General features: G+C 38.8%; 4 protein-coding genes across 16 annotated transcripts in view; 2 read left to right on the plus strand and 2 right to left on the minus strand.

Annotated features, from left to right (window-relative positions):
• The window catches only part of LOC145728910 (homologous-pairing protein 2 homolog), a 37417-nt gene that overhangs the window by 1555 nt on the left and 11394 nt on the right, over nucleotides 1–24468 (plus strand). For 4 of the 8 annotated variants that reach the window (XM_081979449.1, XM_081979452.1, XM_081979451.1 and 1 more), the window contains 4 exons: nucleotides 11255–11383; nucleotides 14399–14447; nucleotides 18959–19401; nucleotides 19684–19864. In XM_081979449.1, the coding sequence (XP_081835575.1) occupies nucleotides 18967–19401; nucleotides 19684–19860 (612 nt within the window). In that variant the 5' untranslated portion in view covers nucleotides 11255–11383; nucleotides 14399–14447; nucleotides 18959–18966 and the 3' untranslated portion in view covers nucleotides 19861–19864. Of the gene's footprint in view, nucleotides 1–7949; nucleotides 8101–10415; nucleotides 10570–10978; nucleotides 11181–11254; nucleotides 11384–13373; nucleotides 13477–14398; nucleotides 14448–18958; nucleotides 19402–19683; nucleotides 19865–24468 lie in introns of those variants that run through there. The other 4 variants (XM_081979455.1, XM_081979454.1, XM_081979453.1 and 1 more) reach the window with 4 other exon arrangements.
• On the minus strand, nucleotides 11730–13131 carry Gclm (Glutamate-cysteine ligase modifier subunit). The gene is made up of 5 exons (XM_081979444.1): nucleotides 12799–13131; nucleotides 12539–12746; nucleotides 12318–12486; nucleotides 12129–12265; nucleotides 11730–12069 (listed from the first exon to the last, which is right to left on the minus strand). The coding sequence occupies exons 1-5, from the start codon at nucleotides 12904–12906 to the stop codon at nucleotides 11927–11929; spliced, it is 765 nt and encodes a 254-aa protein (XP_081835570.1). The 5' UTR covers nucleotides 12907–13131; the 3' UTR covers nucleotides 11730–11926.
• On the plus strand, nucleotides 13630–14313 carry LOC145728914 (transmembrane protein 14C). The gene is made up of 2 exons (XM_081979461.1): nucleotides 13630–13802; nucleotides 13957–14313. The coding sequence occupies exons 1-2, from the start codon at nucleotides 13727–13729 to the stop codon at nucleotides 14205–14207; spliced, it is 327 nt and encodes a 108-aa protein (XP_081835587.1). The 5' UTR covers nucleotides 13630–13726; the 3' UTR covers nucleotides 14208–14313.
• The window catches only part of sona (sol narae metalloprotease), a 53057-nt gene continuing 43297 nt past the window's right edge, over nucleotides 14709–24468 (minus strand). For 2 of the 6 annotated variants that reach the window (XM_081979423.1, XM_081979422.1), the window contains 12 exons: nucleotides 24163–24255; nucleotides 20195–20441; nucleotides 19888–20144; nucleotides 18779–18921; nucleotides 18355–18410; nucleotides 17610–17736; nucleotides 17384–17548; nucleotides 17199–17325; nucleotides 17038–17142; nucleotides 16875–16981; nucleotides 16346–16687; nucleotides 14709–15450 (listed from right to left, as the gene is read on the minus strand). In XM_081979423.1, the coding sequence (XP_081835549.1) occupies nucleotides 16351–16687; nucleotides 16875–16981; nucleotides 17038–17142; nucleotides 17199–17325; nucleotides 17384–17548; nucleotides 17610–17736; nucleotides 18355–18410; nucleotides 18779–18921; nucleotides 19888–20144; nucleotides 20195–20441; nucleotides 24163–24255 (1764 nt within the window). In that variant the 3' untranslated portion in view covers nucleotides 14709–15450; nucleotides 16346–16350. Of the gene's footprint in view, nucleotides 15451–16345; nucleotides 16688–16874; nucleotides 16982–17037; nucleotides 17143–17198; nucleotides 17326–17383; nucleotides 17549–17609; nucleotides 17737–18354; nucleotides 18411–18610; nucleotides 18664–18778; nucleotides 18922–19887; nucleotides 20145–20194; nucleotides 20442–24162; nucleotides 24256–24311; nucleotides 24381–24468 lie in introns of those variants that run through there. The other 4 variants (XM_081979427.1, XM_081979426.1, XM_081979424.1 and 1 more) reach the window with 4 other exon arrangements.

The following is a 24468-nucleotide window of genomic DNA, read 5'->3' on the forward strand; positions in this document are numbered from 1 at the left end:
TATAGAGAATTGTCGATTTTCCAAAGACCACACATCGAAACCACAAAGTAACCGACTTGCAGGTGGCAGGTGCCCGTTTTCGTGGTACTTAAGGAATAATAATGATTTTATCACTTTTGTGTTGTTGGCTGAAAAAATAAGTGTAAACACACACGTTATAAAAAATGTTGAAGGGACTGACTACACCACAACACACAGGAAACCGTCGTCGGACCTTTGACCGTGAAGACCGACCGATCGGAAATTCACGGTTTTAATTATCGAGACGAAGGTCGGAGGCTCATTTGCGATTCTAAGCCTTTCCATGCACGTTTTTATGAGGTCACCGCCTGTTCGATTATTATTCCTTTAATGTTTGTTGGTTTCGTCTTCAATTAAGCCGCAACAATTCCCCAAAAACTGCTAAAGATATCTTACAGAAAGTCAACAAAACACGCCTAAGAAAACAACAGAGAAAAAGAAATGTTTGTTTTTGGGGGTAAGCTGGTAGCCCTAGCCCAACAGGGAGCTTCTTTGTCTACGCCTCGATAACGCTATTTGAACGAATTTCACTCTGTGCACTTCCTCCAGACCTTAATTACTTTAGGAAATGGGGTGTCCGCCTATCTGATATATTGCTTGAGAAAGTTCCACCAGGAGCCTGAAGAGAAAATGTGATTGTACTTGGTCAGGCCAGGAAAATCAAACAAAATTACAATCACGTCACAAGTGTAACATGATGATGATTTTTTTTTCGAGAAAATAAAGAAAATGTATTTATTTAATTTATAGAAAAGGTACATTTTTGTAGGGATGTCAAGTGTTTACCATTATAGTTAGTTTTAGTAGGATTGTATGTAGTTATTAAGAGAATTAACAGTATTACTTGATGAACTTCAAAGGAGGTGAAAAAGGTGGTACGTGGAGGTAGAAGGTGGGAAAAAATGGTTTTTTTGTTTTTGGTTGTTGATTGTCAAGAGAGACTTTTGATGAGAGCTGGAAAGTGAGTTTTCTAAAAAATTCGAGCAAAAATCAGACTATTGAAGATCAGGGGATCTTAGAAAGCTGTTTCCTTCCGGAACGGAAGTTACTGAGTGTAATACCGAGTGCTACCAGCAGATTGTGATAGAGGACCTATTCCAGAAGTGGTTAAATCGATAACCGAGGAGGCCTCCCGGCTGTTACCGAGATACAGCCTTTGCAGTTAAAAATCCACCTCAACGGAAAAGAAGAAGATTGGTCAACTGACGGTTTATTTTGGACAATTTGGACTCTTTGACGAAGAGTATTAGTTGTAAGTAGTTTGTAATTTTTTGTATTAAAGATATTTGTAGTTTCAATGATATATTTAGAAGCAGGATTTTTAGGTAGAAAGTAAGTTAGATAGGTTTAGTTTTTTACCTTAAACTTGACATCCCTATTATAGAATTTTTATTCAAGCTTATTTATTTAAATTTTCTTTATTTACTAGATTATGATCATATATATCATGCAACTAGGAGGTGAGGGAGATTTGAGTAAATCTCATCTTCTGGATGATAATAATCATGACAATAGCTAACAAGACAATGTCAATTTGTTGTTTTTGTAGCCAATTTTGGTGTTTACGTTTTCCCATGCCACTCAGGTAGTTCAAGTTGGTCCTTAAGAAAATTAATTAGCATCGCGTTCCATCGATCTAAGTCGCTCCCAGGGGGCGCAGCCCCATCGGTCACGCGTCAGGGGTCCCAACGACACACTTGTGTCCCCGCTTATCTGTCAATCGTCACAGGAAAGTAACATCGAAACGATATGTTACTGTCACTTGCGGGATAATCGTTTTGCCCAAAAACACGTTTCACCAGTGAAAAATTTTATTAGTATCGTTTTTACCTAGAAACGACACGAGCGTGTCACGGAACGGTGTCACTTTTTGCGGTTGTAGTTTCGAAATCGGCTCGATTTTCGGGATTAAGCACCGTGCTACCGTGACTTTCGATTGTTGTTTACCCCGCTCATCTTGATTATTGGGGCGCGTAATGCCCATCTCTAGTTTGCCCAACGCGACACGATTTTATGACGTTACGTGAACAAAATGGCCGCCCAGTCAAGTCCAGATAACCAAATGTCCGTTAACAACACAAACAAGCCATCTTTAGAGATTCTTTTCGTGAAGTGTCCAGGGTGCGTATTCTTGAAACGAGGGAAGGGAATTATCAAGAGAAAGACCTGTAGAATGTGACAGGAACACGCCATTGTCAGCTTCTTCTGTCACATTCTATCAACACTTGAGAATTCCGTTTTCTGCTTTCAAGAATAGACCCCCTGGTTATCATCAATTCACTGAACTGAATCGCGCAACACCGAAAATGTCACTAGGGATGTGCCAATATCTTCACTAGAAATGTGTCAGAAGTGTTACTGATTGTCAAGGTTTTAAATGTTTGTCACTTTGTAGATATACAGAGTGTTTAAATAACAAAAAACTTTTAAAATTGCTTTAGTTGACAGTTTTTTTTTAAGTAATGGAGAATATTTCAGCGGTTTTGAAGCTTTTTCGGGTTTCTCTAGGTTCGTTCAGGTAATCCACGTGCATTTCAGTCATCTTCAGATGTTCTTTTTGTTGAACTGAATCACCAAATCCACGAGAGTTTATTAAATAGCGCAACACTGTCACCGGAAATGTCAAACTAGGGATGTGCCAATAGTTTCGGTAGAAATGTGTCAGAAGTGTTACTGATTCGAGACTCCCTTGTTGCTTGTAAAGTGTTTTGCTACATCTCTATCAAGGTTTAATATTTTTGTCAGTTTGTAGATATATAGAGTGATTAGCAAAAAAAACCGTTTAATTCAGTCCTCTTTAGAGGTTTTTTTATGTGAAATGTCCTGGTCAGATCATCACCTCATTGAACTGAATCGCAAAATCCACCAGAGTATAATAAATAGGGCAACATTGTCACCGGAAATGTCAAAACTAGAGATGTGCCAATACCATCGGTAGAGATGTGTCACAATTTTTAAACTGGCTGTTTCAAGACTGTTGTGTCACTTACCGCCAGCTTAAGTTAAGCATGGTCCAGACTGTGATTTTTTTGAACTGTATTCTACACATTCTGAACCACACTTAACTTAAGCTTGGTTTAAAATAGGACGGTGCAAATGAGAGTTAAAGTATTTTGCCACATTTTTGTCAGTTGGTTGATTGTAATTTGATTTTGACAGATAAGTATTGGAGACATTTTTTGGGTACTAAATAGGCTAAATTAGGGTAAACTGTTCACCATATACGACGTCCCTAGTGCCACAAAATGGCTGTTTGACGCCACGTCGGTTCTTGCAATGGTTGGGCCGAGGAAAAAGTATAATAATTCGCCGACCGCAAACTGGATCGAGATAAACATAACAAACATAATGGCCGCAACTGACTTTTATGAGAAATAGGCAGCTTTTATTGTGTCGGCAATATCCGGTGACTCGGTTCCCATGAATGGTGAAACTGTTTTCTATTTAACCATCTAACCTAAGACCGTGTGCAACTGTACTTTGACGCTTGCCAAGAAAATCTTAATTTCATTTAGGTGTGACCGGAAAAGCGGCACATTCCTAGTGCCTGTCAACTGTCACTCTCTTGCCGAACAAAGTAGGGCTGGCAATTTAATAAAACAAAAAAAAATGTTGTTTGTGTGCATCGGCACGTGGCTTAACTTGAAAACGATTAGCGCGACATTTAGAGCGACAAACGCACTTAAAGTTCGGCGCCATTTTGTTTGTTTTTAATTCAGCGACTGTGCTGACGATGTCGCCACTCTCGCTGGCAATACGAAAATTAATTTTCATTTGTGTACAGAGTGAATAAACATGAGAAGGCCGACAACCTGTTCGGACCGGAAGTGACGTCACGGGTCAGCGGAAGTGAGGTCGACGGGGTTGGGAACCAAACTAAAACTGCTCGTCCTCTATGTGTGTGTGTGTCGTTATGCTCGGTTTGCTGTGTTGTTATTAGGCTCAATTAGGTTTTTGCTGTAAATTTGGCATTAGAATGAAATATTGCACATTTTATGTTGATTTGCAAGGTAAAGTCGCGATTTTTGGAAAATGGCGTCGCTAGGTTCAAATGGCTGACATCCTGTATATTTTTAAGTCAATGGATTGCGCACACTCACTGGTACAGTGTAACTCGAGCATGTCACTAGATTGAGTTTTTGGTTTTCCAGATATTTGAGGTTAAAGTTTGATGCTAACCAATCTAAAACCGGAAATCAATCTCACGTGGACAGTGACGCTAAAATACCGACCATAAAGCTACAAAAGCCATACTCAATCTGTTTCAAGTTTTGATTTTTTTAGATTTACGTCACGAATCAGCAACGTTTTGACATTTTTGACAGTTGCCATAGCATACTAAGACACTTCTCACGTGGACAGTGACGTCACAACTGTTAAAATACGCACCGTAAAACTATAAAGTGCATCTTCTTTTTCGTTAATGGAAGTCAAGAGTTTTTACTTGGAACTTTATACTTTTACGGTCTGTGTAGGGAATATTTGACAGTTGTGTGGTAGATGACGTGTGTCACATACTGCTAGGACTCTGTCAACTTTGACATTTCCGTCTGAACTGTCAAAATACCGACCATAAGGCTATAAAAACTGTCCTGGGTTTAGTACTACACAAAACCTGTTTCACTCTCTAAACTTTATAGATTTACGTCTCGAATCAGCAACGTTTTGACATTTTTGACAGTTGCCATAGCATCTAAGACACTTCTCACGTGGACAGGGACGTCACAACTGTTAAAATACGCACCGTAAAACTATAAAGTGCATCTTCTTTTTCGTTAGTGGAAGTCAAGAGTTTTTGACTTGGAACTTTATACTTCTACGGTCTGTTTAAGGAAAATATGAGAGTTGTGTGGTAGATGACGTGTGTCACATACTGTTAGGACTCTGTCAATTTTGAGATTTCCGCCAGAACTGTCAAAATACCGACCATAAGGCTATACAAACTGTCCTGGGTTTAGTACTACACAAAACCTGTTTCACTCTCCAAACTTTATAGATTTATGTCTCGAATCAGCAATGTTTTGACATTTTTGACAGTTGCCTTAGTATAAGACGTTTCTCACGTGGACAGTGACGTCACAACTGTCAAAATACGCACCGTAAAACTATAAAGTGCATCTTCTATTTCATTAGTGGAAGTCAAGAGTTTTTGACTTGGAACTTTATATTTTTACGGTCTGTGTAGGGAATATTTGACAGTTGTGTGGTAGATGACGTGTGTCACATACTGCTAGGACTCTGTCAACTTTGACATTTCCGTCTGAACTGTCAAAATACCGACCATAAGGCTATAAAAACTGTCCTGGGTTTAGTACTACACAAAACCTGTTTCATTCTCTAAACCTTATAGATTTACGTCACGAATCAGCAACGTTTTGACAGTTGCCATAGCATACTAAGACACTTCTCACGTGGACAGTGACGTCACAACTGTTAAAATACGCACCGTAAAACTATAAAGTGCATCTTCTTTTTCGTTAGTGGAAGTCAAGAGTTTTTGACTTGGAACTTTATACTTCTACGGTCTGTTTAAGGAAAATATGAGAGTTGTGTGGTAGATGACGTGTGTCACATACTGTTAGGACTCTGTCAATTTTGAGATTTCCGCCAGAACTGTCAAAATACCGACCATAAGGCTATACAAACTGTCCTGGGTTTAGTACTACACAAAACCTGTTTCACTCTCCAAACTTTATAGATTTATGTCTCGAATCAGCAATGTTTTGACATTTTTGACAGTTGCCTTAGTATAAGACGTTTCTCACGTGGACAGTGACGTCACAACTGTCAAAATACGCACCGTAAAACTATAAAGTGCATCTTCTTTTTCGTTAATGGAAATCAAGAGTTTTTGACTTGAAACTTTATACTTCTACGGTCTGTGTAGGGAATATTTGACAGTTGTGTGGTAGATGACGTGTGTCACATACTGTTAGGACTCTGTCAACTTTGACATTTCCGGCTGAACTGTCAAAATACCGACCATAAGGCTATAAAAACTGTCCTGGGTTTAGTACTACACAAAACCTGTTTCACTCGCTAAACTTTATAAATTTACGTCACGAATCAACCACGATTGACATTTTTGACACTTGCCTTAGTATAAGACGTTTCTCACGTGGACAGTGACGTCACAACTGTCAAAATACGCACCGTAAAACTATAAAGTGCATCTTATTTTTCGTTAGTGGTAATCAAGAGTTTTTGACTTGGAACTTTATACTTCTACGGTCTGTTTAAGGAAAATATGAGAGTTGTGTGGTAGATGACGTGTGTCACATACTGTTAGGACTCTGTCAATTTTGAGATTTCCGCCAGAACTGTCAAAATACCGACCATAAGGCTATACAAACTGTCCTGGGTTTAGTACTACACAAAACCTGTTTCACTCTCCAAACTTTATAGATTTATGTCTCGAATCAGCAACGTTTTGACATTTTTGACAGTTGCCTTAGTATAAGACGTTTCTCACGTGGACAGTGACGTCACAACTGTCAAAATACGCACCGTAAAACTATAAAGTGCATCTTCTTTTTCGTTAATGGAAATCAAGAGTTTTTGACTTGAAACTTTATACTTCTACGGTCTGTGTAGGGAATATTTGACAGTTGTGTGGTAAATGACGTGTGTCATATACTGCTAGGACTCTGTCAACTTTGACATTTTCGACAGAACTGTCTTCACGCTCTAAACTTTATAGATTTACGTCACGATCAGTGACATTTGACATTTTTGACTTGACGCCTTAAGATTTCTTGTCATTGTATAATACGGGAAAATTTCAGGTTAGTGTCGTTGCAAAATGATTGTGAACAGACTATAGCAACAGAAAAAATGTGTTTTTTCTTAATGGTTCGATGGTATCTCGTCATCTGAAAATACTCCGTATACTTATTACCGTGTCGAGATGGTAAAAACTATCGGTATTACACCTACAAATCTGTACCGTTACGGCCTGATTAGAATTGCAGAATAGTTTCCGGAGTATCTTCACTCTACCGTCCGATTCCGGACTCGAATCTGTTTCACGCTTAATTTAAAACCTGGAGCTATCGTACGTTTCGATCTTCCACGTCCAGGAAACGCCGAACGAACCGTCTTTTCCCCAGTTTCGTACCGAACCGTCATCCTGCACCACCCGGAGCGTCTTCAAAAGGTCGATAAATCGCGTGGGCGTCTTAAGCAGGGCCCGACCCCCGCAAATTGATTACATATTTGCCCACGTGATTATAGTTATTAGAGAAAACATTATCCGCTAGGGGGAGTGCCGGACGGTCGGGGACTTTTTTAAATACACACCGAGCGCTGGTAATTATCCCGGCCTCGATGCGTCGATCAGATAACGGCTCGATTTTCTTATTTTTTTTTTGGTGGGTGGTTGAGTGGGAAAAATTCCTGGTTCAAGTCTCTCAACTCGTTTTGAAGTTTCTACAAATGTACTGTAGATGGCGCTGACAGTCCAAGCTTTCAACTAGTTCACAACTATGCAACCAGTCATTCAGTGTTCGCCTTAACATTGTGTTTGATTAATGATAATTTATTAAAATTGGATTTGAAAGAGAGTTTTATTCTAATCGACTTTTGACACATGGAACTCAGTGACGTCACTTCCAAAAAACACTTTTCAGAAGGTTCAACATGTTTGGGTCACCCTGTAATCCAGAGTGTGCGCAATCCGTTATTCTGCGGTGTCCCATTCAGCCAATCGTATGAATCGTAATAATATACAGAGTGTCTCATTTGAAATAGTACACTTTTTGGGTTTTGAAGGCGCAATTGTAATTTCGTAGGGGAGCGTTATTTTGGCACATCCCTACGCGACAAGCCCATCTCTAGTTAGATTGAGCTGTCAAAGTTGTCAACTGTCAGTGGGGTTTTTCCATCAGTGATTGCTGTACCGGTATTTTGTTGTGTTTGTTCAGTTTTAAACGACTGTTAATAGTGCAAAAGTGTTAAAATTGTGTTTTTTAAACGTATTTGAAGGTGTTTAATGCATTTTCCCTGTGAAAAGTGCCGTTGGACTGGTTAAAATAACGTTTCAAATTGAGCCAGCACTGGTGGTAGTGGTAGTGTCTTTAGGTGGGTTTTTCTGGATTATTTTTCTTGTTTTCCTACGTTATTAGGCAAGTAATATGAATGAGAACACATATTTCTGGATATTTATAAATTGTACCAACGTTTTTAGCTTAATTTGACAGTTTCCAGTACAAAACGTCACAGTCCAAACAAAACAGTTTCAACGTGTTGCAATTGGCCGTATCACACCTAAAACAACTCAAATTGTCTGTAAAAAGCATTTCATTGATTTTAAGCTGTAATTACTCCCATTTTCACGGAGTTGGAAGTTGGGCAAATGTAGAGTAGATGGCGCTGACACTGTCTAAAGTGGCGGCTTGTCTACAATAGTCGCAAATATGCAACCAGTCATTCAGTGCATATGATTGTTAATTTTTGTATTTTTTGAGAGTTAAAAGTGACGGTTTAATGTCAATTATGTGTTTACATTTTAAACACTGTTTACGTAACATACAGGGTGTTTCTAGCTATTTTCACTTATTTTTCCTTTTTTTACAAGACTCTATATGGTCGGTTTCTTGTATCCAATACGGGAGGAAACTGCTGGAGAAGTGGAAAAAAAAATTGGAAGGCGGTAGGCAGCAAAAGGCCCGATAATCTCTGGTTTGCGGCTTTGGGCTTCGCGCTATCATTAAATATCCGGCCGCCGTTGACAGCGCCATCTATTCCGCCGCTCTGCCTACGTGCACGAGCGTTTTCCTATTTAGGAACCACTCCTGAGAAGTGGATTGTGCCGCAATAGATGGCAAAAAAAAAAATTGGACTCATCCACCCTCTCCACACCGCCGTCATCGTTATGAGTGAATGCGCGGCCAGATGGCGCTGTTTTTAATTAGCCTCGATCGCTATCTGGGGAACGTTTAACGTCAGAACAATCAAGAACAATGCTGATATTTCACCGTTGCTTAGGTATGCTAATATGGCGGCTACGTCACTTTGCGTTAGTTCCGTTACACTGCGAGGGCGTTGTTTGTTTATGTACGTCGCGTGCAGTATTCGCTAGTGCTGGTCAGTCAATGTTTGACATTTAAAGTCGGCCATTTTTCTTTTCGTGTAATAAAACAACAAACCAATCCAGGGCCCTTTAATGTTCTTAATTGTACCGATTTGGGGCCTCCGTCGATAAGATCGGAACTCGTGATCGGACTCCGGCCCGTATCGGCGCAGCGTCTCATTAAATAATCCGGGGCGCTCGCGACAACGGTTTGACGTACACGGTCGGCTACCTAAATAACCTCACTTTTTTTCTACCGGCCGCGAGTTTAAGGGACATGTCGCATATTCGATCCGCGCGCGGGGGCACAAAAAAAAGGGGGCGCGCGGACGGGGGGAGAAGGGCAACAGAGGTTATATGGTGACAGTCGCGGTCGGTCGCCGATCTTGGTCGCCCTAAATCACAACCGTCCAATAACTCAGTAGCCGATGCTTCGGCTATTGGGGACGCAGTGCCGTAGCACATCACTACTGTGCGCTGTCACTAGCTTGATGATTTTTCGACTGTCAGCTGTCACTTTGATTGATCTGCGCTGACATTCAGCCAGAACTGTCTGCGAAACGTTTAAGCTTGGAAAACTTGTGGGGAGTTGAGTACGCCACTGGCGTCCGTTTTTCTATCGGTTCGGTTCGCCAAAGTTTTTCAGGTGGACAAAAAAGGCCTCCCAAAGGCCACTCGATGTCGCGGTGCCGCAACAAACGAGCGAATAAACAAAGCGACCGGCCGACTTTGATTTCCGCGCTCGGCATTTGCATGCGGCCCGCTCGGATTCGCATAAATCCCCTCTTCGTCTTTGTCTCTATCTCCCTCACTCTTTCATCGCTACTTAAATCCTCTTTTCTGGTAGCCAGCTTATTCCTCTAAGACAGTGACAAGTTTGACAGATCAATAAAAAGAAAGTTAAATTTTGCTTTGAATCGTAAATCAATCAGTATTGGTTTGGGTCCGCCTACCCATAAATCGGAGGCATGTTGGGCGGTAATCTGGCCGTCAATCTTCGCTACACAATCCTTGACCATAAACCACCCATAAATGGATTATTAAACCCAAGACGAATTTACAAGTAGGCACTTGTATTATCTATTTGCGGTACTTAGTTTGGCTTTAGCTACCTAACGCTTGCTACTCATGTTAATTTTGATTATCAAAGTTAAAATCAATTTTAATTTGTCTCCAATGTAAACACTCTAGTGGTAGCACATCTCTATGCGCTAAGCTCATCCCTAGTTAGATAGAACTTGAGCTGTCAAAGTTGTCAACTGTCAGTGGCTTTTTTTTTTGAGGTGGTGACATTCGTTTAGCAAGGTTGTGTTTTTTCTGTTTTTAGGATAATTGAGGGTGTAAAAGTGTTAAAATTGTATTTTTCAAACATGTTTGAAGGTGTTTAATGCTTTTTTCACGCCTGAAAGTGTGGTTGGACTAGTTAAAATCGTGTTTTAAGCTGGGCAGCGCTGGTTTACTTTCTCTAGGGTTCACAGGTGGGTTTTTTCATATTTTCCTACGTTATTAGGGAGCAACCAAACTAAGTGGCTAAATTACATGTAAATGTGGCAAGTAATTTGAATAAGAGCACATATTTTTGGCCGTATTCACTAACGTTTTTAGGTTAATTTGAATGTGACAGTTGCGGGAGCAAAATGTCACAGTCCACACGAAACAGCTTAAGCTAATCGTAAATACGTTAATGCAAATGACTGAAACTCCATTGAATTTAAGCTTAATTTATAGTGTTTTTAGTTAAAAAAAATTGATTTAGATTTTGAGTGTGACAGAACGAGTAAAAAAGTCTAAACTGTGTAACACTGTTCGTGCGGGTTTTGATAAGCCCATCACTAATTTGTCCAGCCAGCCCATCTCTAGTAGAGTTCTGTCAAAGTTGTCAGCTGTCGGTCGTGTTTCCATCTGACCGCCGGCGTTCAGTTGGATTGTTATTAAATTTGAATTTTTTCCACTTTTTGCTGTAATTCAGGAAGTAAAAGTGTTAAAAACCGTTATTTGAGAGTTTACTGATCGGTTTTCTGTAGTTTTTAAGCGGAAAAAGTGTCAGGGTTGTGAGCAAATCGCACTTGAAACTGAACTCAAGTGTTAGGTTAGTTAAACTGTTGTTTTAAAGCCATTTTGCAGCATTTCCAGCAAATTTTAAAGTAATTTTTCATATTTCAGGCAGAATTAACTCTTGGGTAAAGCAGTGACCATCTACCACAGTAGGACTTGGGTTATAGCCGTCCTTGTTCAGCGTTCACCTGTAGAGAGAGACAGAAACAGGACCCTTGTTACCAAGAGTATTCCAGGGTGAGTGTTTACTGTTTTTTTCTTTAATTTATGGTTTTGTCACATTAATTTACCTATTTATTATCAATCAATACTAAAATTCAATTAATTAATCGCCCAGGGGAAAATCAGGCAAATAATTAAATTACAATTTGTTGTTGTATAATAGATTCGCTTTAATTAAGATAAACGATCAGGGCGAAGTCGTTAAATATTAATGAGGAAAGGTGCGCGGACCGTGTAAAAAGCTACAAAATATTGAATGGCTTCCTTTACAATGAGTATACTGCAATCAAAAACAGCAATTGGCAACAATGATGATGCTTTAAGTTACTACTTGGGGTGGTAGGAAATTAAAAGTCATGTGTAACTGGAATGGCCCTTTACTAAACAAATAATACTTTTAATAGTTAATAACAAAATAAATGCAGGTGCACTCAGGGTGGCACTAGCTAAATACCAAAAGAAAACACACATTAAGTAACCCATAATCACAGGCCAAAATTATTCGATTTATGGAACAAATTCCACAGCCCTTTAATTTTCCTCGATTTTTTGGTACATTTAACTGTTGGGACTGATACAAAGACAATAACCTTTGGTGGTGAGCACCCCACGACATTTAATGTGAATGGTAAACCTGACGGCCCAGAGCAGGTCCAATGGGGTGACAAATATTTCCTCAATCGACTGTCCAGGCAGAATGTCTGTGAAAAGTTTTTGTTAATTCATTTCAGTGACTGTAGTAGGTGCATGCATTACTAACCACTTGAATCACTGTGAGTGAACAGTTTGATGTCGTTTTCCTTGCAGAATGCTTGTAAAGTGGGTGGAACCACACAACATGTAGCTAAGTTGATTTGAATTATTGCAGGTTTGACAGTTGACCAATCGTACAGTTCCCTTTAAAACTCCAGGTTCAGAATTTGTTCATTTAACAAAACAAGGTGATTACCTGAATAAAGCTTCTTCTATATCAGCAATTCCAAGTTCGCCCACCACTCCTTGTGCCACATACTCCTCCAAGGTTTTCCACACTTTTTTAATCTCGTCCAAATTGCAGTCCTTTTTCAGGGATACTATAACATCAGTCACACTTGGGAGTTTTAATTGCTGCTGCAAAGCTGCAATTCAATCAAAATTATCACTGCTACACAACCAAGCTAGCAATCTAACCAATTTCCAAGGCTTCTTTAAGCAGCACTTCATTATCACTGGTTAGGAAAACTTTAAGGCCTACTTTCAAGTCTTCCAACCGGTTCTCCTGGATTTTAGTTTGAATTTCATCCTCACTTCGTGCAATCACTTTGTAGTGATCAGCCTGCTCCACGGCGTTTCCATTTTTCGTGTACTCTTTCAAAGTATATTTAATAGCGTCAATTAACTGTAACTCACAACTCAATTAGGATGGAAGGTGCAAAAAAAAAGTCACTCACCTCTTGAGTGGAGTTTTGACTGGGTTTTTTGGTAATGTCGTTGATGGACATAATATTACCGGTGCTCAGGATGGTTTTGCTATTAATGGTAATTCCTTGGGACCCCATAATTTTGTTCAAACACTCACCGCAATTCTCACTTGTACACTGTTGCGTTGTTTGCGCAATATTAAACCACTTGCTAATATCTGATATTACTTCATCTGGGGGACCTTGAGAGTGTCCTAAATGTGCTGGATCATGCAGAATCTAGCTTGTAATTTCAAGTTTTTTTTTAATTATTATTATTGATAAATACTAGAAAAAATTAGCCGGGATTGACATCAACTAGTGACGGATGACAAGTGACAGTTTTCAATGCGGGCGAGGGTGTGTTCTCTGTTTTATAAGCGACTGTGTTCCGAATTATTTTCTATTGCTTTGTCCACATGTGTGAGAGTGAGAGACGTCGACATGAAACCATTATAATTTATTAGGTACATACAGTGCCAGCTATTGTCTGTGGAGTTAAACGTAATAGGAATTTACAGGTATCTGTAATTTACAAAATGATTTCGATTAAGCTTTGTGTAGTTGTGCTCAGATGTCGTAGATAGCGTTAGTTAGTACAAACATTGTTAACAATGGTGTTACTATAAACAATGCTATAAGTAATTTTTGTTATATTTTGTAAATCTTGTGAGTATTAATTACGGAGTTAAGTCATCTCAACTCTGCTATTGTTAATGCACTAATTTTGATTGACTATTTCATTACTATTAGAAATGTTAATTTTTTTGTCTCCGCCAAAGTGTCGGAACCGGATTTGTAGACGCACCCATTTTGCGTTGACGTCATCAAACAACAAACCCTAACCTAATTTACTTACTGTTTACATTGTTATTTAGTGTTCTTCTCAGTGTTTTTTTGTGTGTGTTTTTAAGTGAAAATGCCCGCCGACATAATAGGTTACTTGTACGCCGGGGCCGTGGCCGCTGGAGGAACCATGGGATACGCTAAAGCTGGTAAGAAAATTGCATATTTAAATTAGCCCCAAGTGACTTAGCAATTTTACCTAAAAATCCAATTTTTTTGATTAGGTAAGAGCCCCAAAAATGACAAAGCGTTTTTAGCTTATCAGTTTTGTAATTTATCAGTCTGATTGTGAACTTATTACAGGTTCCATTCCCTCATTGGCTGCTGGTCTAATTTTTGGTACAGCCTTGGCTATTGGGGCCTACCAAACTAGTCAGGACCCGTCGCAGTACGGTCTGCAATTGGGGGCCAGTTCGATCCTGGCAGGTGTAATGGGTTACCGGTTTTACAATTCTGGGAAAATTATGCCTGCTGGAGTTGTTACACTCTTGTCCCTGGGAATTATAGCTAGAATTGGGGCTAGGGCTTTGCTGAATGGCCCCACTAAATATTAAGTGCAACATTTCGTGTTCTGTTGTTTTTACTCTGGTGTATACATCACTCTAGGTTTTGTTTATGTGTATTTTGGTGATTTTTAATATATTCTAGATCAAGTAGTTATTGAATGTTTTTGTTCAGCCTTGTTGTACTCTTCAAATATCATGTCTATTTTGTATTTTGTTTATAATTTTTAATTATATTGCAGGTGGTGATCTTCTTAACAGTCAGGAACTCTGACCAGTAAAGGAAAAAAGGTAAGATTCAGTTTTTCAACTAAGTTTGGTTGACAATAGTGTTAAATGTGAAAAAGTATAGTCATTTTCTTAGTGTAAGTGGGTCTCAGTTGGTTAAAGATTTAGTATTTTCTATTTGTTTTTTGGCAAATATCCTTCCACAGATTATTTATATTGTTTTGACACAAATCAGATCAATAATGTGTAATTGTTTTTAAAAAACCTTTATTAATGCAAGTCAACAAATTAGTATTCTCAAATTGGTGTTCAGAGAAACTACAGTTAACTCAAAATCATTTGTCTTTATTTGCAATTTGAAAGGTATTTAACGACAAGAATTTCAAATTAAATTGGTGCTTAAAATTAAAAAGTCTAGCATAAATAATAGCAAACGCCTACAAAGTACGACTTAGCTAAATCCACAGGTATCTTCTTCCTTAAAAAAAACAGTAGAAGAAACCTAAAATTCGATCTAGAAACAAAAGTAATAAATAATAATCGAAGTTTTTCAAATTTACTATCAGTAAAAAGTTTAGTAATAATTATTGCACAGGTAGTGGTAGGGAGAGAGTGGTATACAGGGTGGCACTTTAAACTGCCACCCCGTATATTGTACAGTGGTTAGTCTATGATATATTGGCAGTTTCTGGCATATTTCCGTTTTACTATTGAGTCTTGCCGACAGTCTGGTCGAGACAAAAACGCCTCAAAATTAAACATCAAACAAAAAAAATCAGTCGGACAAGAGTGGTAGGGACGCGCGAAAAAAAAAACAACCTAATTTAACCTAGAAATAATTACAATAGGGGGCGCTCTTAACGAACTCAAGTTTGTCTTAGAAGTCTTAAACAGCTAATTAAATCACAATCACTTAACGTCCTTACGGGGGAACGGGACGCCGTTGGTTGGGGGGGTGGGGGTCGGGACGGATCGTTCGGACCGTCCCGCTTCCGACTCAGTTGTCTCAAGTCTTGATTTGAAAAGGAAAATTTATTGCGATGATTTGGATTTTTGGTTTCTTCAGCTGAAATTTAAAAAACAGATCATAGTTAAATCAGACAATTCAATATGGTGTAAGGTTTTGTTTCTGGAATCTATCTTAACTTCACTAATGTGTTCAACGAACCCGGAGGCCCTCCCTAGGCTAGTGATTGTCAGAAAAAAAAAAACCTTACACCATATAATCATATATCGGTGTAAAATCGAATGATGCGCCATCTATGTAGCGGTTCCTAGACTTGGAAACAACTATTTGTAACTCATAGAGTTGAGTACAGATGTTGCACAACAACAACTGTCTTGTGTCAAACAATCCAATGTTGAAGCTGTGAAATGGAATGAGGAGTTGAGCTGTATTTATACATTTTGTTGCACTTTCGTTGTTTGATAAAACATAAACAACAGAGAATACCGCAATTAGCAAAATAGGCTGTCGCGTTATTTGTTGTTCTGCATGCCAGTCTGTGCAAACAGGGAACAACGAATGAGCAACAGAAAATTCAGTTATCTGATTGACCTGGAACATGCACAGAAAAACTGGAAAGAAGACGACAGATTGAGCGAGAAAGAGAAGTCATGGAATGATACGATAATCAAGAGATTGTTCATCGATCAACGAAAATGATAGAGTTGAATAGAAAAGACTTCAAAAAAAGTCGACGAAATGATACGACACTGACGCCCTCTGGGAGCCTATTCGTAAATCGAGGGAAGAAAGGTGACAGGGACCTATCATTGTCAATCTGTGCTGTCACATTCTATCAACACTTCTCTTGACAGTTCTGTTCCCCAGAAAATGGGATTCTCAAGAGAAGGATTGATAAAATGTGACACAACAGATTGACCATTGTAGGTTCCTGTCACATTCTCTTGATCTCTTCGCTCGTTTCATGAATATAGGCTCCCTGACATGTCCTTACCCTCCCTATGGCAATGCCAAAATCTCGTCGCGAGCGCTACTGTGCCCCCGAAAATCAGCAGTGTCGTACGACCGCTTCACGTGATTGTTCCGACTGTAGTCCCGGAAATCGTAGGGACTTCGAGTGGTTCTGCTAAGGAACTCATAATATTTGGCCAGGTAGGGCGACTGAGTGGGGATGGGTGGATTTGAGGAGAGAGGAAGACGCGAAGTAGAGAGGGGAGCGGAGGTGGTCAGCCACCAACCCCAACGAGAAAAAGTCGAGACGGATTTAGGTGTGGTGGTTGGAATTTGTTGCGACGGTGCTACATTAACCTCGTTATCTTCGACGTTCTCTTCGAACCTATGTAAATCAATTAGGTACTAGAACGTGGCTGTATTTGAGTTGATATGCTCCATGGAGCGTGCAGACCGAATTTGACGTTAAAATTACGTCATTGTGACGTGAATCTGTCTGCACTTTCCATGAAGCTGTGCAAACTATTTTGATATGCTTATACGTAGTCAAAGCAGTGAAATTCGAAACTTACAAAGGCCTAGCTGGCTGTCCATTAGGTCGGACGTAGGCTGGTTGATTCTGGGAGTAGTCGGGAATGATGTTCTCGTGCTCGGCCACGCATCTTCCATTCAAACAGTACTGAAACACGTTTAAATAAGCCAGAAACCTTAAAGTTTCCATAAAACTTATCTCACCTGACCATCTCCACAAGTTGAGCCTTCAGCAGCTGGTCGGTACGCTACACAATAACCACTTCCTGAGTCGAAGCAGAACAGTTGCGCGCACACACGCTCGTCTTTCTGTCATTGCACCGTTTATTTATTAAATTGCATCAATCCAATGAAAGGAAACTTACGAAACACGCGCTGGTGCCTCTATCCCGTCTACATTGAGCGTCCAATGTGAGCAATTTGCCCGGAAGCACCCGGGGTAGGTTCTCGTCCTCGTGAGGTGCGTTATAGAGACACGTTGCCGTATCTCCGCTAAAAACACCAACGATAATTTAACAGCTCTTTTGAATGCATTCAAATATTATAGTACTTGAGGAAGTGATGAAAACTGGCAATACTGCAAGACGACCATCTGAATCCTCTTTCGGTGTGCCTCAAATCAGACATGATGAATCCGTCAGTCCACTGACATTTCTCTGCTCCCGGTCCACCCAAATACGACGGAGGTGGACTACCGTCGTGCACCGCTCCTAACCTAAAACCGTTCGCAAACACGTATTAGAATACATATAAACAAATTAACAGGGGCATCTCACAAGTGTCCGACTTCATGAGCAGCTACGATGATTCCGCTGAAACCTCCCGTGTCCTCGATAATGGCCACCGAGTTGACTTTCTCTAAACGCTTGTTGACTACGCATGCGCCTCCGACGTATGCAAACCCTAAAATTTGGTCGAGGAGGCTGATGAGGACGCACTAAGTAGTTTATTGTCGGCCCTTCACCCCTGAAAGCCCTTGATGCCGCCCACCTGGTTTAATGGTTGGTTTGGCGGTGGTTAGTGCGTTAAAAGCTCGTTAGAGGGATGTGTTTACAGTATAGCGAAAGCCAAGTATTGTTAGGTTAGGTTAGTGTTAATAGGCATCTTGTGGTGATTGTGATTGAGTGTTTTTGGTTTTTTTTTAAGTTATATCACCCGAAAGTATTAATACGTTATTTTTTCATGCTTGAATAAATACTTAAATGTTTAGGAGAAGAAAATATTTTTTTTTATCTATTTTTTCCTAGTGGAGTAACAGTATAGATAGAAAATACTAAAAAGAATGGAAAAGTGCAACTATCTACTGAAATGAACAAATTACGGTTCTACTGGTACATAGTAAAATTAAAAGTGAATTAGCGGTACTAAAATGGTGAAGGTGCTTGCTTACAAGAAGATAATATACGAGTGGAGAGTACAGTGAAGACAACGTAAAAACATAGAAAATTAGGAGAGTGAGCAGTGCGACAGAACTTTGACTATTTTTTGTAGAAGTGGGGGGGGGGAAGTCTTAGATTGTACCTGCAGTACCGCGATTGCATTGGTCGTTAGCGTACGCTCTTCTACACATGTCTAGTCTGCAAAAAGGGAAACGAGTTCAGCAATCTGTAGAACGTTTGGTGTTGTTTAAAATTTACAGAACAAAAAAAAATGGTTAGTAGAGGTTATATGTCTCTCCCCCTGGTAGCGGCAGTTACTCTATATGTACAAATTGCGCCTGCGCCTCGGTTAATTAGTATAATAAATAAATAACAGAAATTGGAGGCATAACAATTACCGGCCGTTCCCTTTGTGCACCGACCTCCTTTGCGTCTTCTGCACATGTCGTATCTAAATTCACAAAATAATTTTTAACCCTAATTAAGATTTCACTGAAATATAAACCTACACGCTTATTCTTTTTTTGGGGTAATAAGTACTGGTAAGGGTGGAAAAAAACACTTACTTGGTAATGGCTACAGCAATATCGTAGACCGGAAGTCGTCGTTCCCTGAATAAGTACTTGCCCATGTCGGTAAGCGCAGCCGCCGAATCAATGGCGTCTCTTCCCACCCTGTTTCGCTCCAAATATGGCGTTGCGTCTCTACCCTAAAATACATCTTAATTCAGCTTAAATTTGTTTCAGGTATTAAAATGGCGACCGATAAAATTTTGGCCTTTTTCAACGAACACCAACGTCCCTACTCTGTCACGGACGTCCAGAATGCTATTAAAGACATTGGCAAAGCCGCCATCCAAAAAGCTATAAACGAACTAGTCGAACAGGAAAAACTACGCGAAAAAGCTTACGGAAAACAAAAAGTTTATTTTCTATGCCAAAACGACGCAACATCGTCGAAACAGCTTAACGAGGACGTTTTGACTTTGGACCGACAAATCAATGACATAACTTCCAAAATGCAAGAGGACCGGACCAAACTAGTGGCCATCGAAGCCAAACTGGCCGAAACCAAAGATCAAATGTCTTTGCCTGACGCTTTAGAAAAGAAAATTGAATTGCAAAATACATTGAAGGGGCTTAAAGAGGCTGTGAAACAATTTGAAGGGCGTGATCCAGTTGCACCAGATGTAAGTTGCTTTTTTCTTAGAAAATAACTGTTAAACACCGACTTGGAAGTTGATTAGTTGAAAAGAGAGAACAATCGAATATTTGATATGCTTCAACTGTCAAAACTTCATTATTCTCTTAGAACTGTCCTGAAATATCAGCTAAAGATGGAAAATGTCAAATTACGCCACCATCTACTCATTTATAAAGTGTTCTCTCTATCATTTTCTATTTTGATTTATTCTGCTTAACCATTATTTTGGGTAATTTTTGACATTTTGATATCATATATAATCATACAGGTGAAGAAGAAAGTACAAAAAGAGTACGAAAAACGCTTAGCCACTTACAAGAAGCGCAAGCGCATGTGTTTGGACATGCTAGACGCCATTTTGGAAAACTACCCGAAAACCAAGAAACAACTCTACGAAGAAGTGGGCTTAGAAACTGATGAGGACGTCGGATTTACTTTAATTTAGTTGGGTGAGTAATCAATTTGTACTTACTCTACTGATAATGATTCCGGCAATTGACACTCTGATTTTGGGTCCTTTCAGCGATTTGTACCGCAAATCTACTCCATTCCAGAATGATATAAAGTAGCGTTTAATTTGCAAATTATCCCCTCCGTGCAATCTGTACCCGTCGTAATCCACGATCACTAATATTTCCGGGTAAATTGTGTAGGGCGCCTCCCTTTTACTTCTGTTGTGTCCAGTGCTTCGTTTGAAACGTTTTGCCAAATGGTCCGGTTCCATGAAAGCTGTAAATCAACTGTTAAATGATTCGAATTTGACGTTACAAAACACTCACCATAATCACTCATAGTGTCCTCTTGTTGATTGTTTTTGCGTATAACAATGTGATGGTGCGGTGTTGCCGTTTCCTCACTTTCTCTGATAGGTAGTCCAGTGTCAATAGCCACTTCTCCGCTGAGAGCACCATCGTCGTCTAAAAACATCTCGTCCAAATCGGCTGAAGGTTTTTTGTTATTTTTGACAGTCGAACGTAGACGTGTCGGCATTGGCCTAATCACCAGATGTGATCCTATCGATCCTTCCTGTTGCCAAACACAGTTAATAGTTACTCAATCATTTTTTTAAGCAAAATCATTGAAAAGAAAAGAACCGCAAATTTGCGTTACGTCGCGCGACACAGCGTTGCCAGTTTGCAAAAGTATCGCTGAATGAACCTACAATTTCGAAATGAACGCCTTTTTAATCATATTTTTCCGAACTTATTATTACGAACATTTTTGCAACCGTTTTGGCGCAAATCGCTTACGATCGTCAGATTTCACTATTGGGCAAAAAGCGACTCGGTCGGCCGCATCGTTTTAGTTTTTCGGCGGGAATTTCTGCCCAATTAACGCCGATTCAGTATGGTTTTATGCTGTTCGCAACCAGTTGCGGAATATCGCGTTCAACGGGATACTGATTCACTAACTCTATACGGTTAAATCGTTGACAGGGTGGCGCAACATAAGTATGTAGCAAACGGAAATTCAGTCAGTTTACTATTTAAAAAAATACCAGTCCACATGTAGTAGTCTGTGATTGGTCAAGGAAAAGTAACATTTGCCCAAATGCTGCACATGTGAACTTGAAGTGAATTTGAGGTGCAACGTTATTAAAATGTTTACTATCAGAACAGTCAGCCAAAGTTTTTTCTAATTTTTGAAAACGTCAAAATGACAAATTCAAAATTGCAAATCAATCTCTAAATTGAAGTAATATTATTTTTTTAAAATTTTTGTTGTTGATGTCTAGAATTTCATCCGAACTATTTGACGCTCCTTGAAGGAAGCCGAGCAAATGTATATATAACGTTATACGAAAAAACCTTAATTCGACCAACTGTCAAACTACCATTGTCACGTGAAAACGAACGAGGCCTTTAACTGACACTGATTTGTTATTGATTTTGACAAATAGAATCTCTCATTGAGGTTTCACGTTTTACTCATATCTTGCAGACTTTAGAGACAAAAACTGTAACAAATATTGGCGTTTGCTATATAACCAACTTCAGGACAGTGACATAACGTTGTTACGTAAAAAAATACAAATCGTGCGGACGAAACATGACAGATACGAAACCGAGCAAGGCCACTCGGCGGTAACAGGCCGGGGCGCGTGTATTTGCGTTAGATAATAACCCCGATAATCCCCCACGATTGGGGAAAGGGACGTCCATAAAGTTCCACTCGACCAAAACCAAACGAATCTACACGGCCGCCATTAATTCGCTTCCGCAGTATTAAAATCTGTGTCTTTCGCTCTGATTTGCATTTCTCATTCGTTCGATTCGAACGTGAATTATGATCGTTAATTGTTTCGGTTCCTAACCTCAATATTGTTGTTTGTTCTGGTTATTGGTTATGTCGCAACCGACACTGTTAATTATTCTTAATGAAATAGTTGGCACTTACTACCAATGGAGAGTGAATTAGCTAATTGCCAAAAGTTTGAATTGTTTGCAACACCACTGCACGTTTCTCGTAATCTCAAATATCCGTGACTACGTTCCTAACAATATATTTCATGAAAACATGTTTGTGAAAAATGTTCCTGTTAATGAACGTATTTATTTGCATTCCGAGTGGGTTTTGACCACTACAAAGAGCCAATTCATTGAAAGGCAAAACACTTTGATTCACCAGTTTGAGCCAAACACTTCCACGAACGACCGACAAGTTTGACGTGTCAAATCGCACTTTAAAACCAGACAGCGCCTCTTAAGGTGCTAATTAAACTTATTCCAACCGAAATCGTAAAACTTGTGACGTCTTTTTCGCACACTGAAAAGCTTGAAAATTACATTCAAATCAACGCTGCTCAAAGCCAATACTCAAGAAGATTTTAATTCCTGTGGTTTCTACCACAATAATATCGACTGAACTACAAATTTGTGATAAGTTTGTGAGGGGTGTGTTTTAGGTAGTTTGCGCACACCTCCTAATAGACGAGTTTGCGCTTTTAGTATGGTAAATCTAGGACAAATATGTATGGTAAATGTTAATTAAATCACATAAATCGCGAAGAAAGGCCAGTTACATAAGAAATGTTCGATAATTTCGGCGCCTATTATAAATCTTAAAATTAAATGTCAAAAGTTCATTTTAAAGTATCGTTGACACGTTCATGCAATTTGCGCATCTTAGTTTGTGTAATGCATCTTTCACAATGGACGGAAACATTGAATTGAACGTTATGTATGAAAAGTAGCATTATGTGTTTAGTATTACGTTCAGTATGAAAGTTAAACAAAGTGTGTATACAGGGTGGTTCAGTTTTAAATGTCAATAATCCACTATCCGATAGTACCATCAAAAAATAAGTTGACATACACTATGTCATTTTGCTGCAAAACGCTTCCTAAGGAAGATACAGTCTTCCAAAATTTAGTTTAAAAAATCGCGTTTTTGCTGTAACTGTCAGTCAATTTTTATAAAATTTTGAACAAGTACTTATAAATGAATGCTCATTATGTGATTTGAATGACCTTTTGTCAAAGTTGTTAAGTGGCGTAGATACGGGGAGATTAATTTTCCCACTCTATTTTCTACGATGACTGTATATTTCACAAATATTACAGTTTTTTAGAAAGAGAGATGATGTATCTGCTGTAAAATTTGTATTCAAAATTCCGACGATTTTTTTTACGAGATAACCGAGTTACTGCGTTTTCAAACCCAAGAAAAGAGGGATGTCCGGGCAGCAAAAAATTGTAAAATTTCATTTTATAAAAATAAATCAACAAGAAGTGGATTCTCCTTCAAAAAATAAGTTGACCTGTTTTTTGCCCTTTTGGTACAAGGACTTGAAACTGATGCTAATTACTGGGTGTTAAAGCCATCTACATAAAACCCTTCATTATATTAATTTATCATCCCTTTGAAAATTTCATGAAAATCCATTCATTAATAACAAAGTTATGACAAATTAAAATTCAAAAATCCTCTAAGCTAACGGTCACAAAAGAACACCCTGCATCAACTGTTGCCATAGAAATGGTGTTACTATTTACTTGTTTATTATTACTTATTAATAAATTAATTTCTAAAAAAAAAAATCAAAAAAAAAAAATCAAAAAAAAAAAAATTAAAAAAAAATCAAAAAAAAAAATTAAAAAAAAATTTGGTCACAGCTATTTGAAAGCACTATAGATCCAGTGGCGTAGTAATTTTTTCAATAAAAAAATCGCTAATAAAAATTCTCCATTTTCTATCAAGAAAAAGTCTCGTAATATGACCTGAAAACTGAAATAAATATTTAAAATTTTCTCCCATAATAGACATTTCATTCCTAATTATTTCAAAAAAAAAATCATTGAAATCGGTTAATAACCTAAAATTTTATAGGGGTGTTTCCATTCTAAATGGGTCACACTGTATATGTATGTCAACTTATTTTTTTGATGGGCTATCGAATGGTGAATTATTGACATTTAAAACTGGTAGTAGGGACCCTGTAGTCATTTTTTTTTGGTCTTAAGTTTCAACATGTGACTTTCAGGAGGGTCAAACCACGCCCTCTAAAGTATCAGTTTGTTGATCTCTCTCTCTCTCTAAACGTGTTTTGTTTGACTTGAATTAGGTTTTAATTTGCAGACTGGGGCTCAATTAACACCTGCGAGCCGAGCCTTCTCGGAACATTAACGTCGACAAATATTTTGCTTTGACTTCAGAGAACTCGGTGAAAGACCCTCTGAGAACGATTTTTTTAAAGACTGACGTCAGCAGTGGCTGCAGGTGTCATTCAAATGATAAATCAACTTACCAAAACTACGTCTCCTCCTTCGTTTCTCATGAGAATGGCTGCCTGATTATTCTCGTCCTGGTATAACTCTCCAATATCTTCTTCAACACCAGTCTAAAAAAAAAAAAGATAACTCTGTTAGTGTGTTTTCAATATAATAATTTGATTACTTCCACATTAGCTGTCAAGGAAAAAAGAGTGTTGAAACAACCGAAAATATGCATGAATGACCAACGTCCATTTTATAGCCACTAACCTCAACCTAAAAAACCAAAACCACGGTTCTATTATCATTATTATTAGTATTGGGAATTGCGTAACAATAAT

Source organism: Ips typographus, linkage group LG5 (assembly GCF_016097725.1).
Source record: "Ips typographus isolate SLU linkage group LG5, UJ_Ityp_2.0, whole genome shotgun sequence".
Taxonomy (NCBI): domain Eukaryota; kingdom Metazoa; phylum Arthropoda; class Insecta; order Coleoptera; family Curculionidae; genus Ips; species Ips typographus.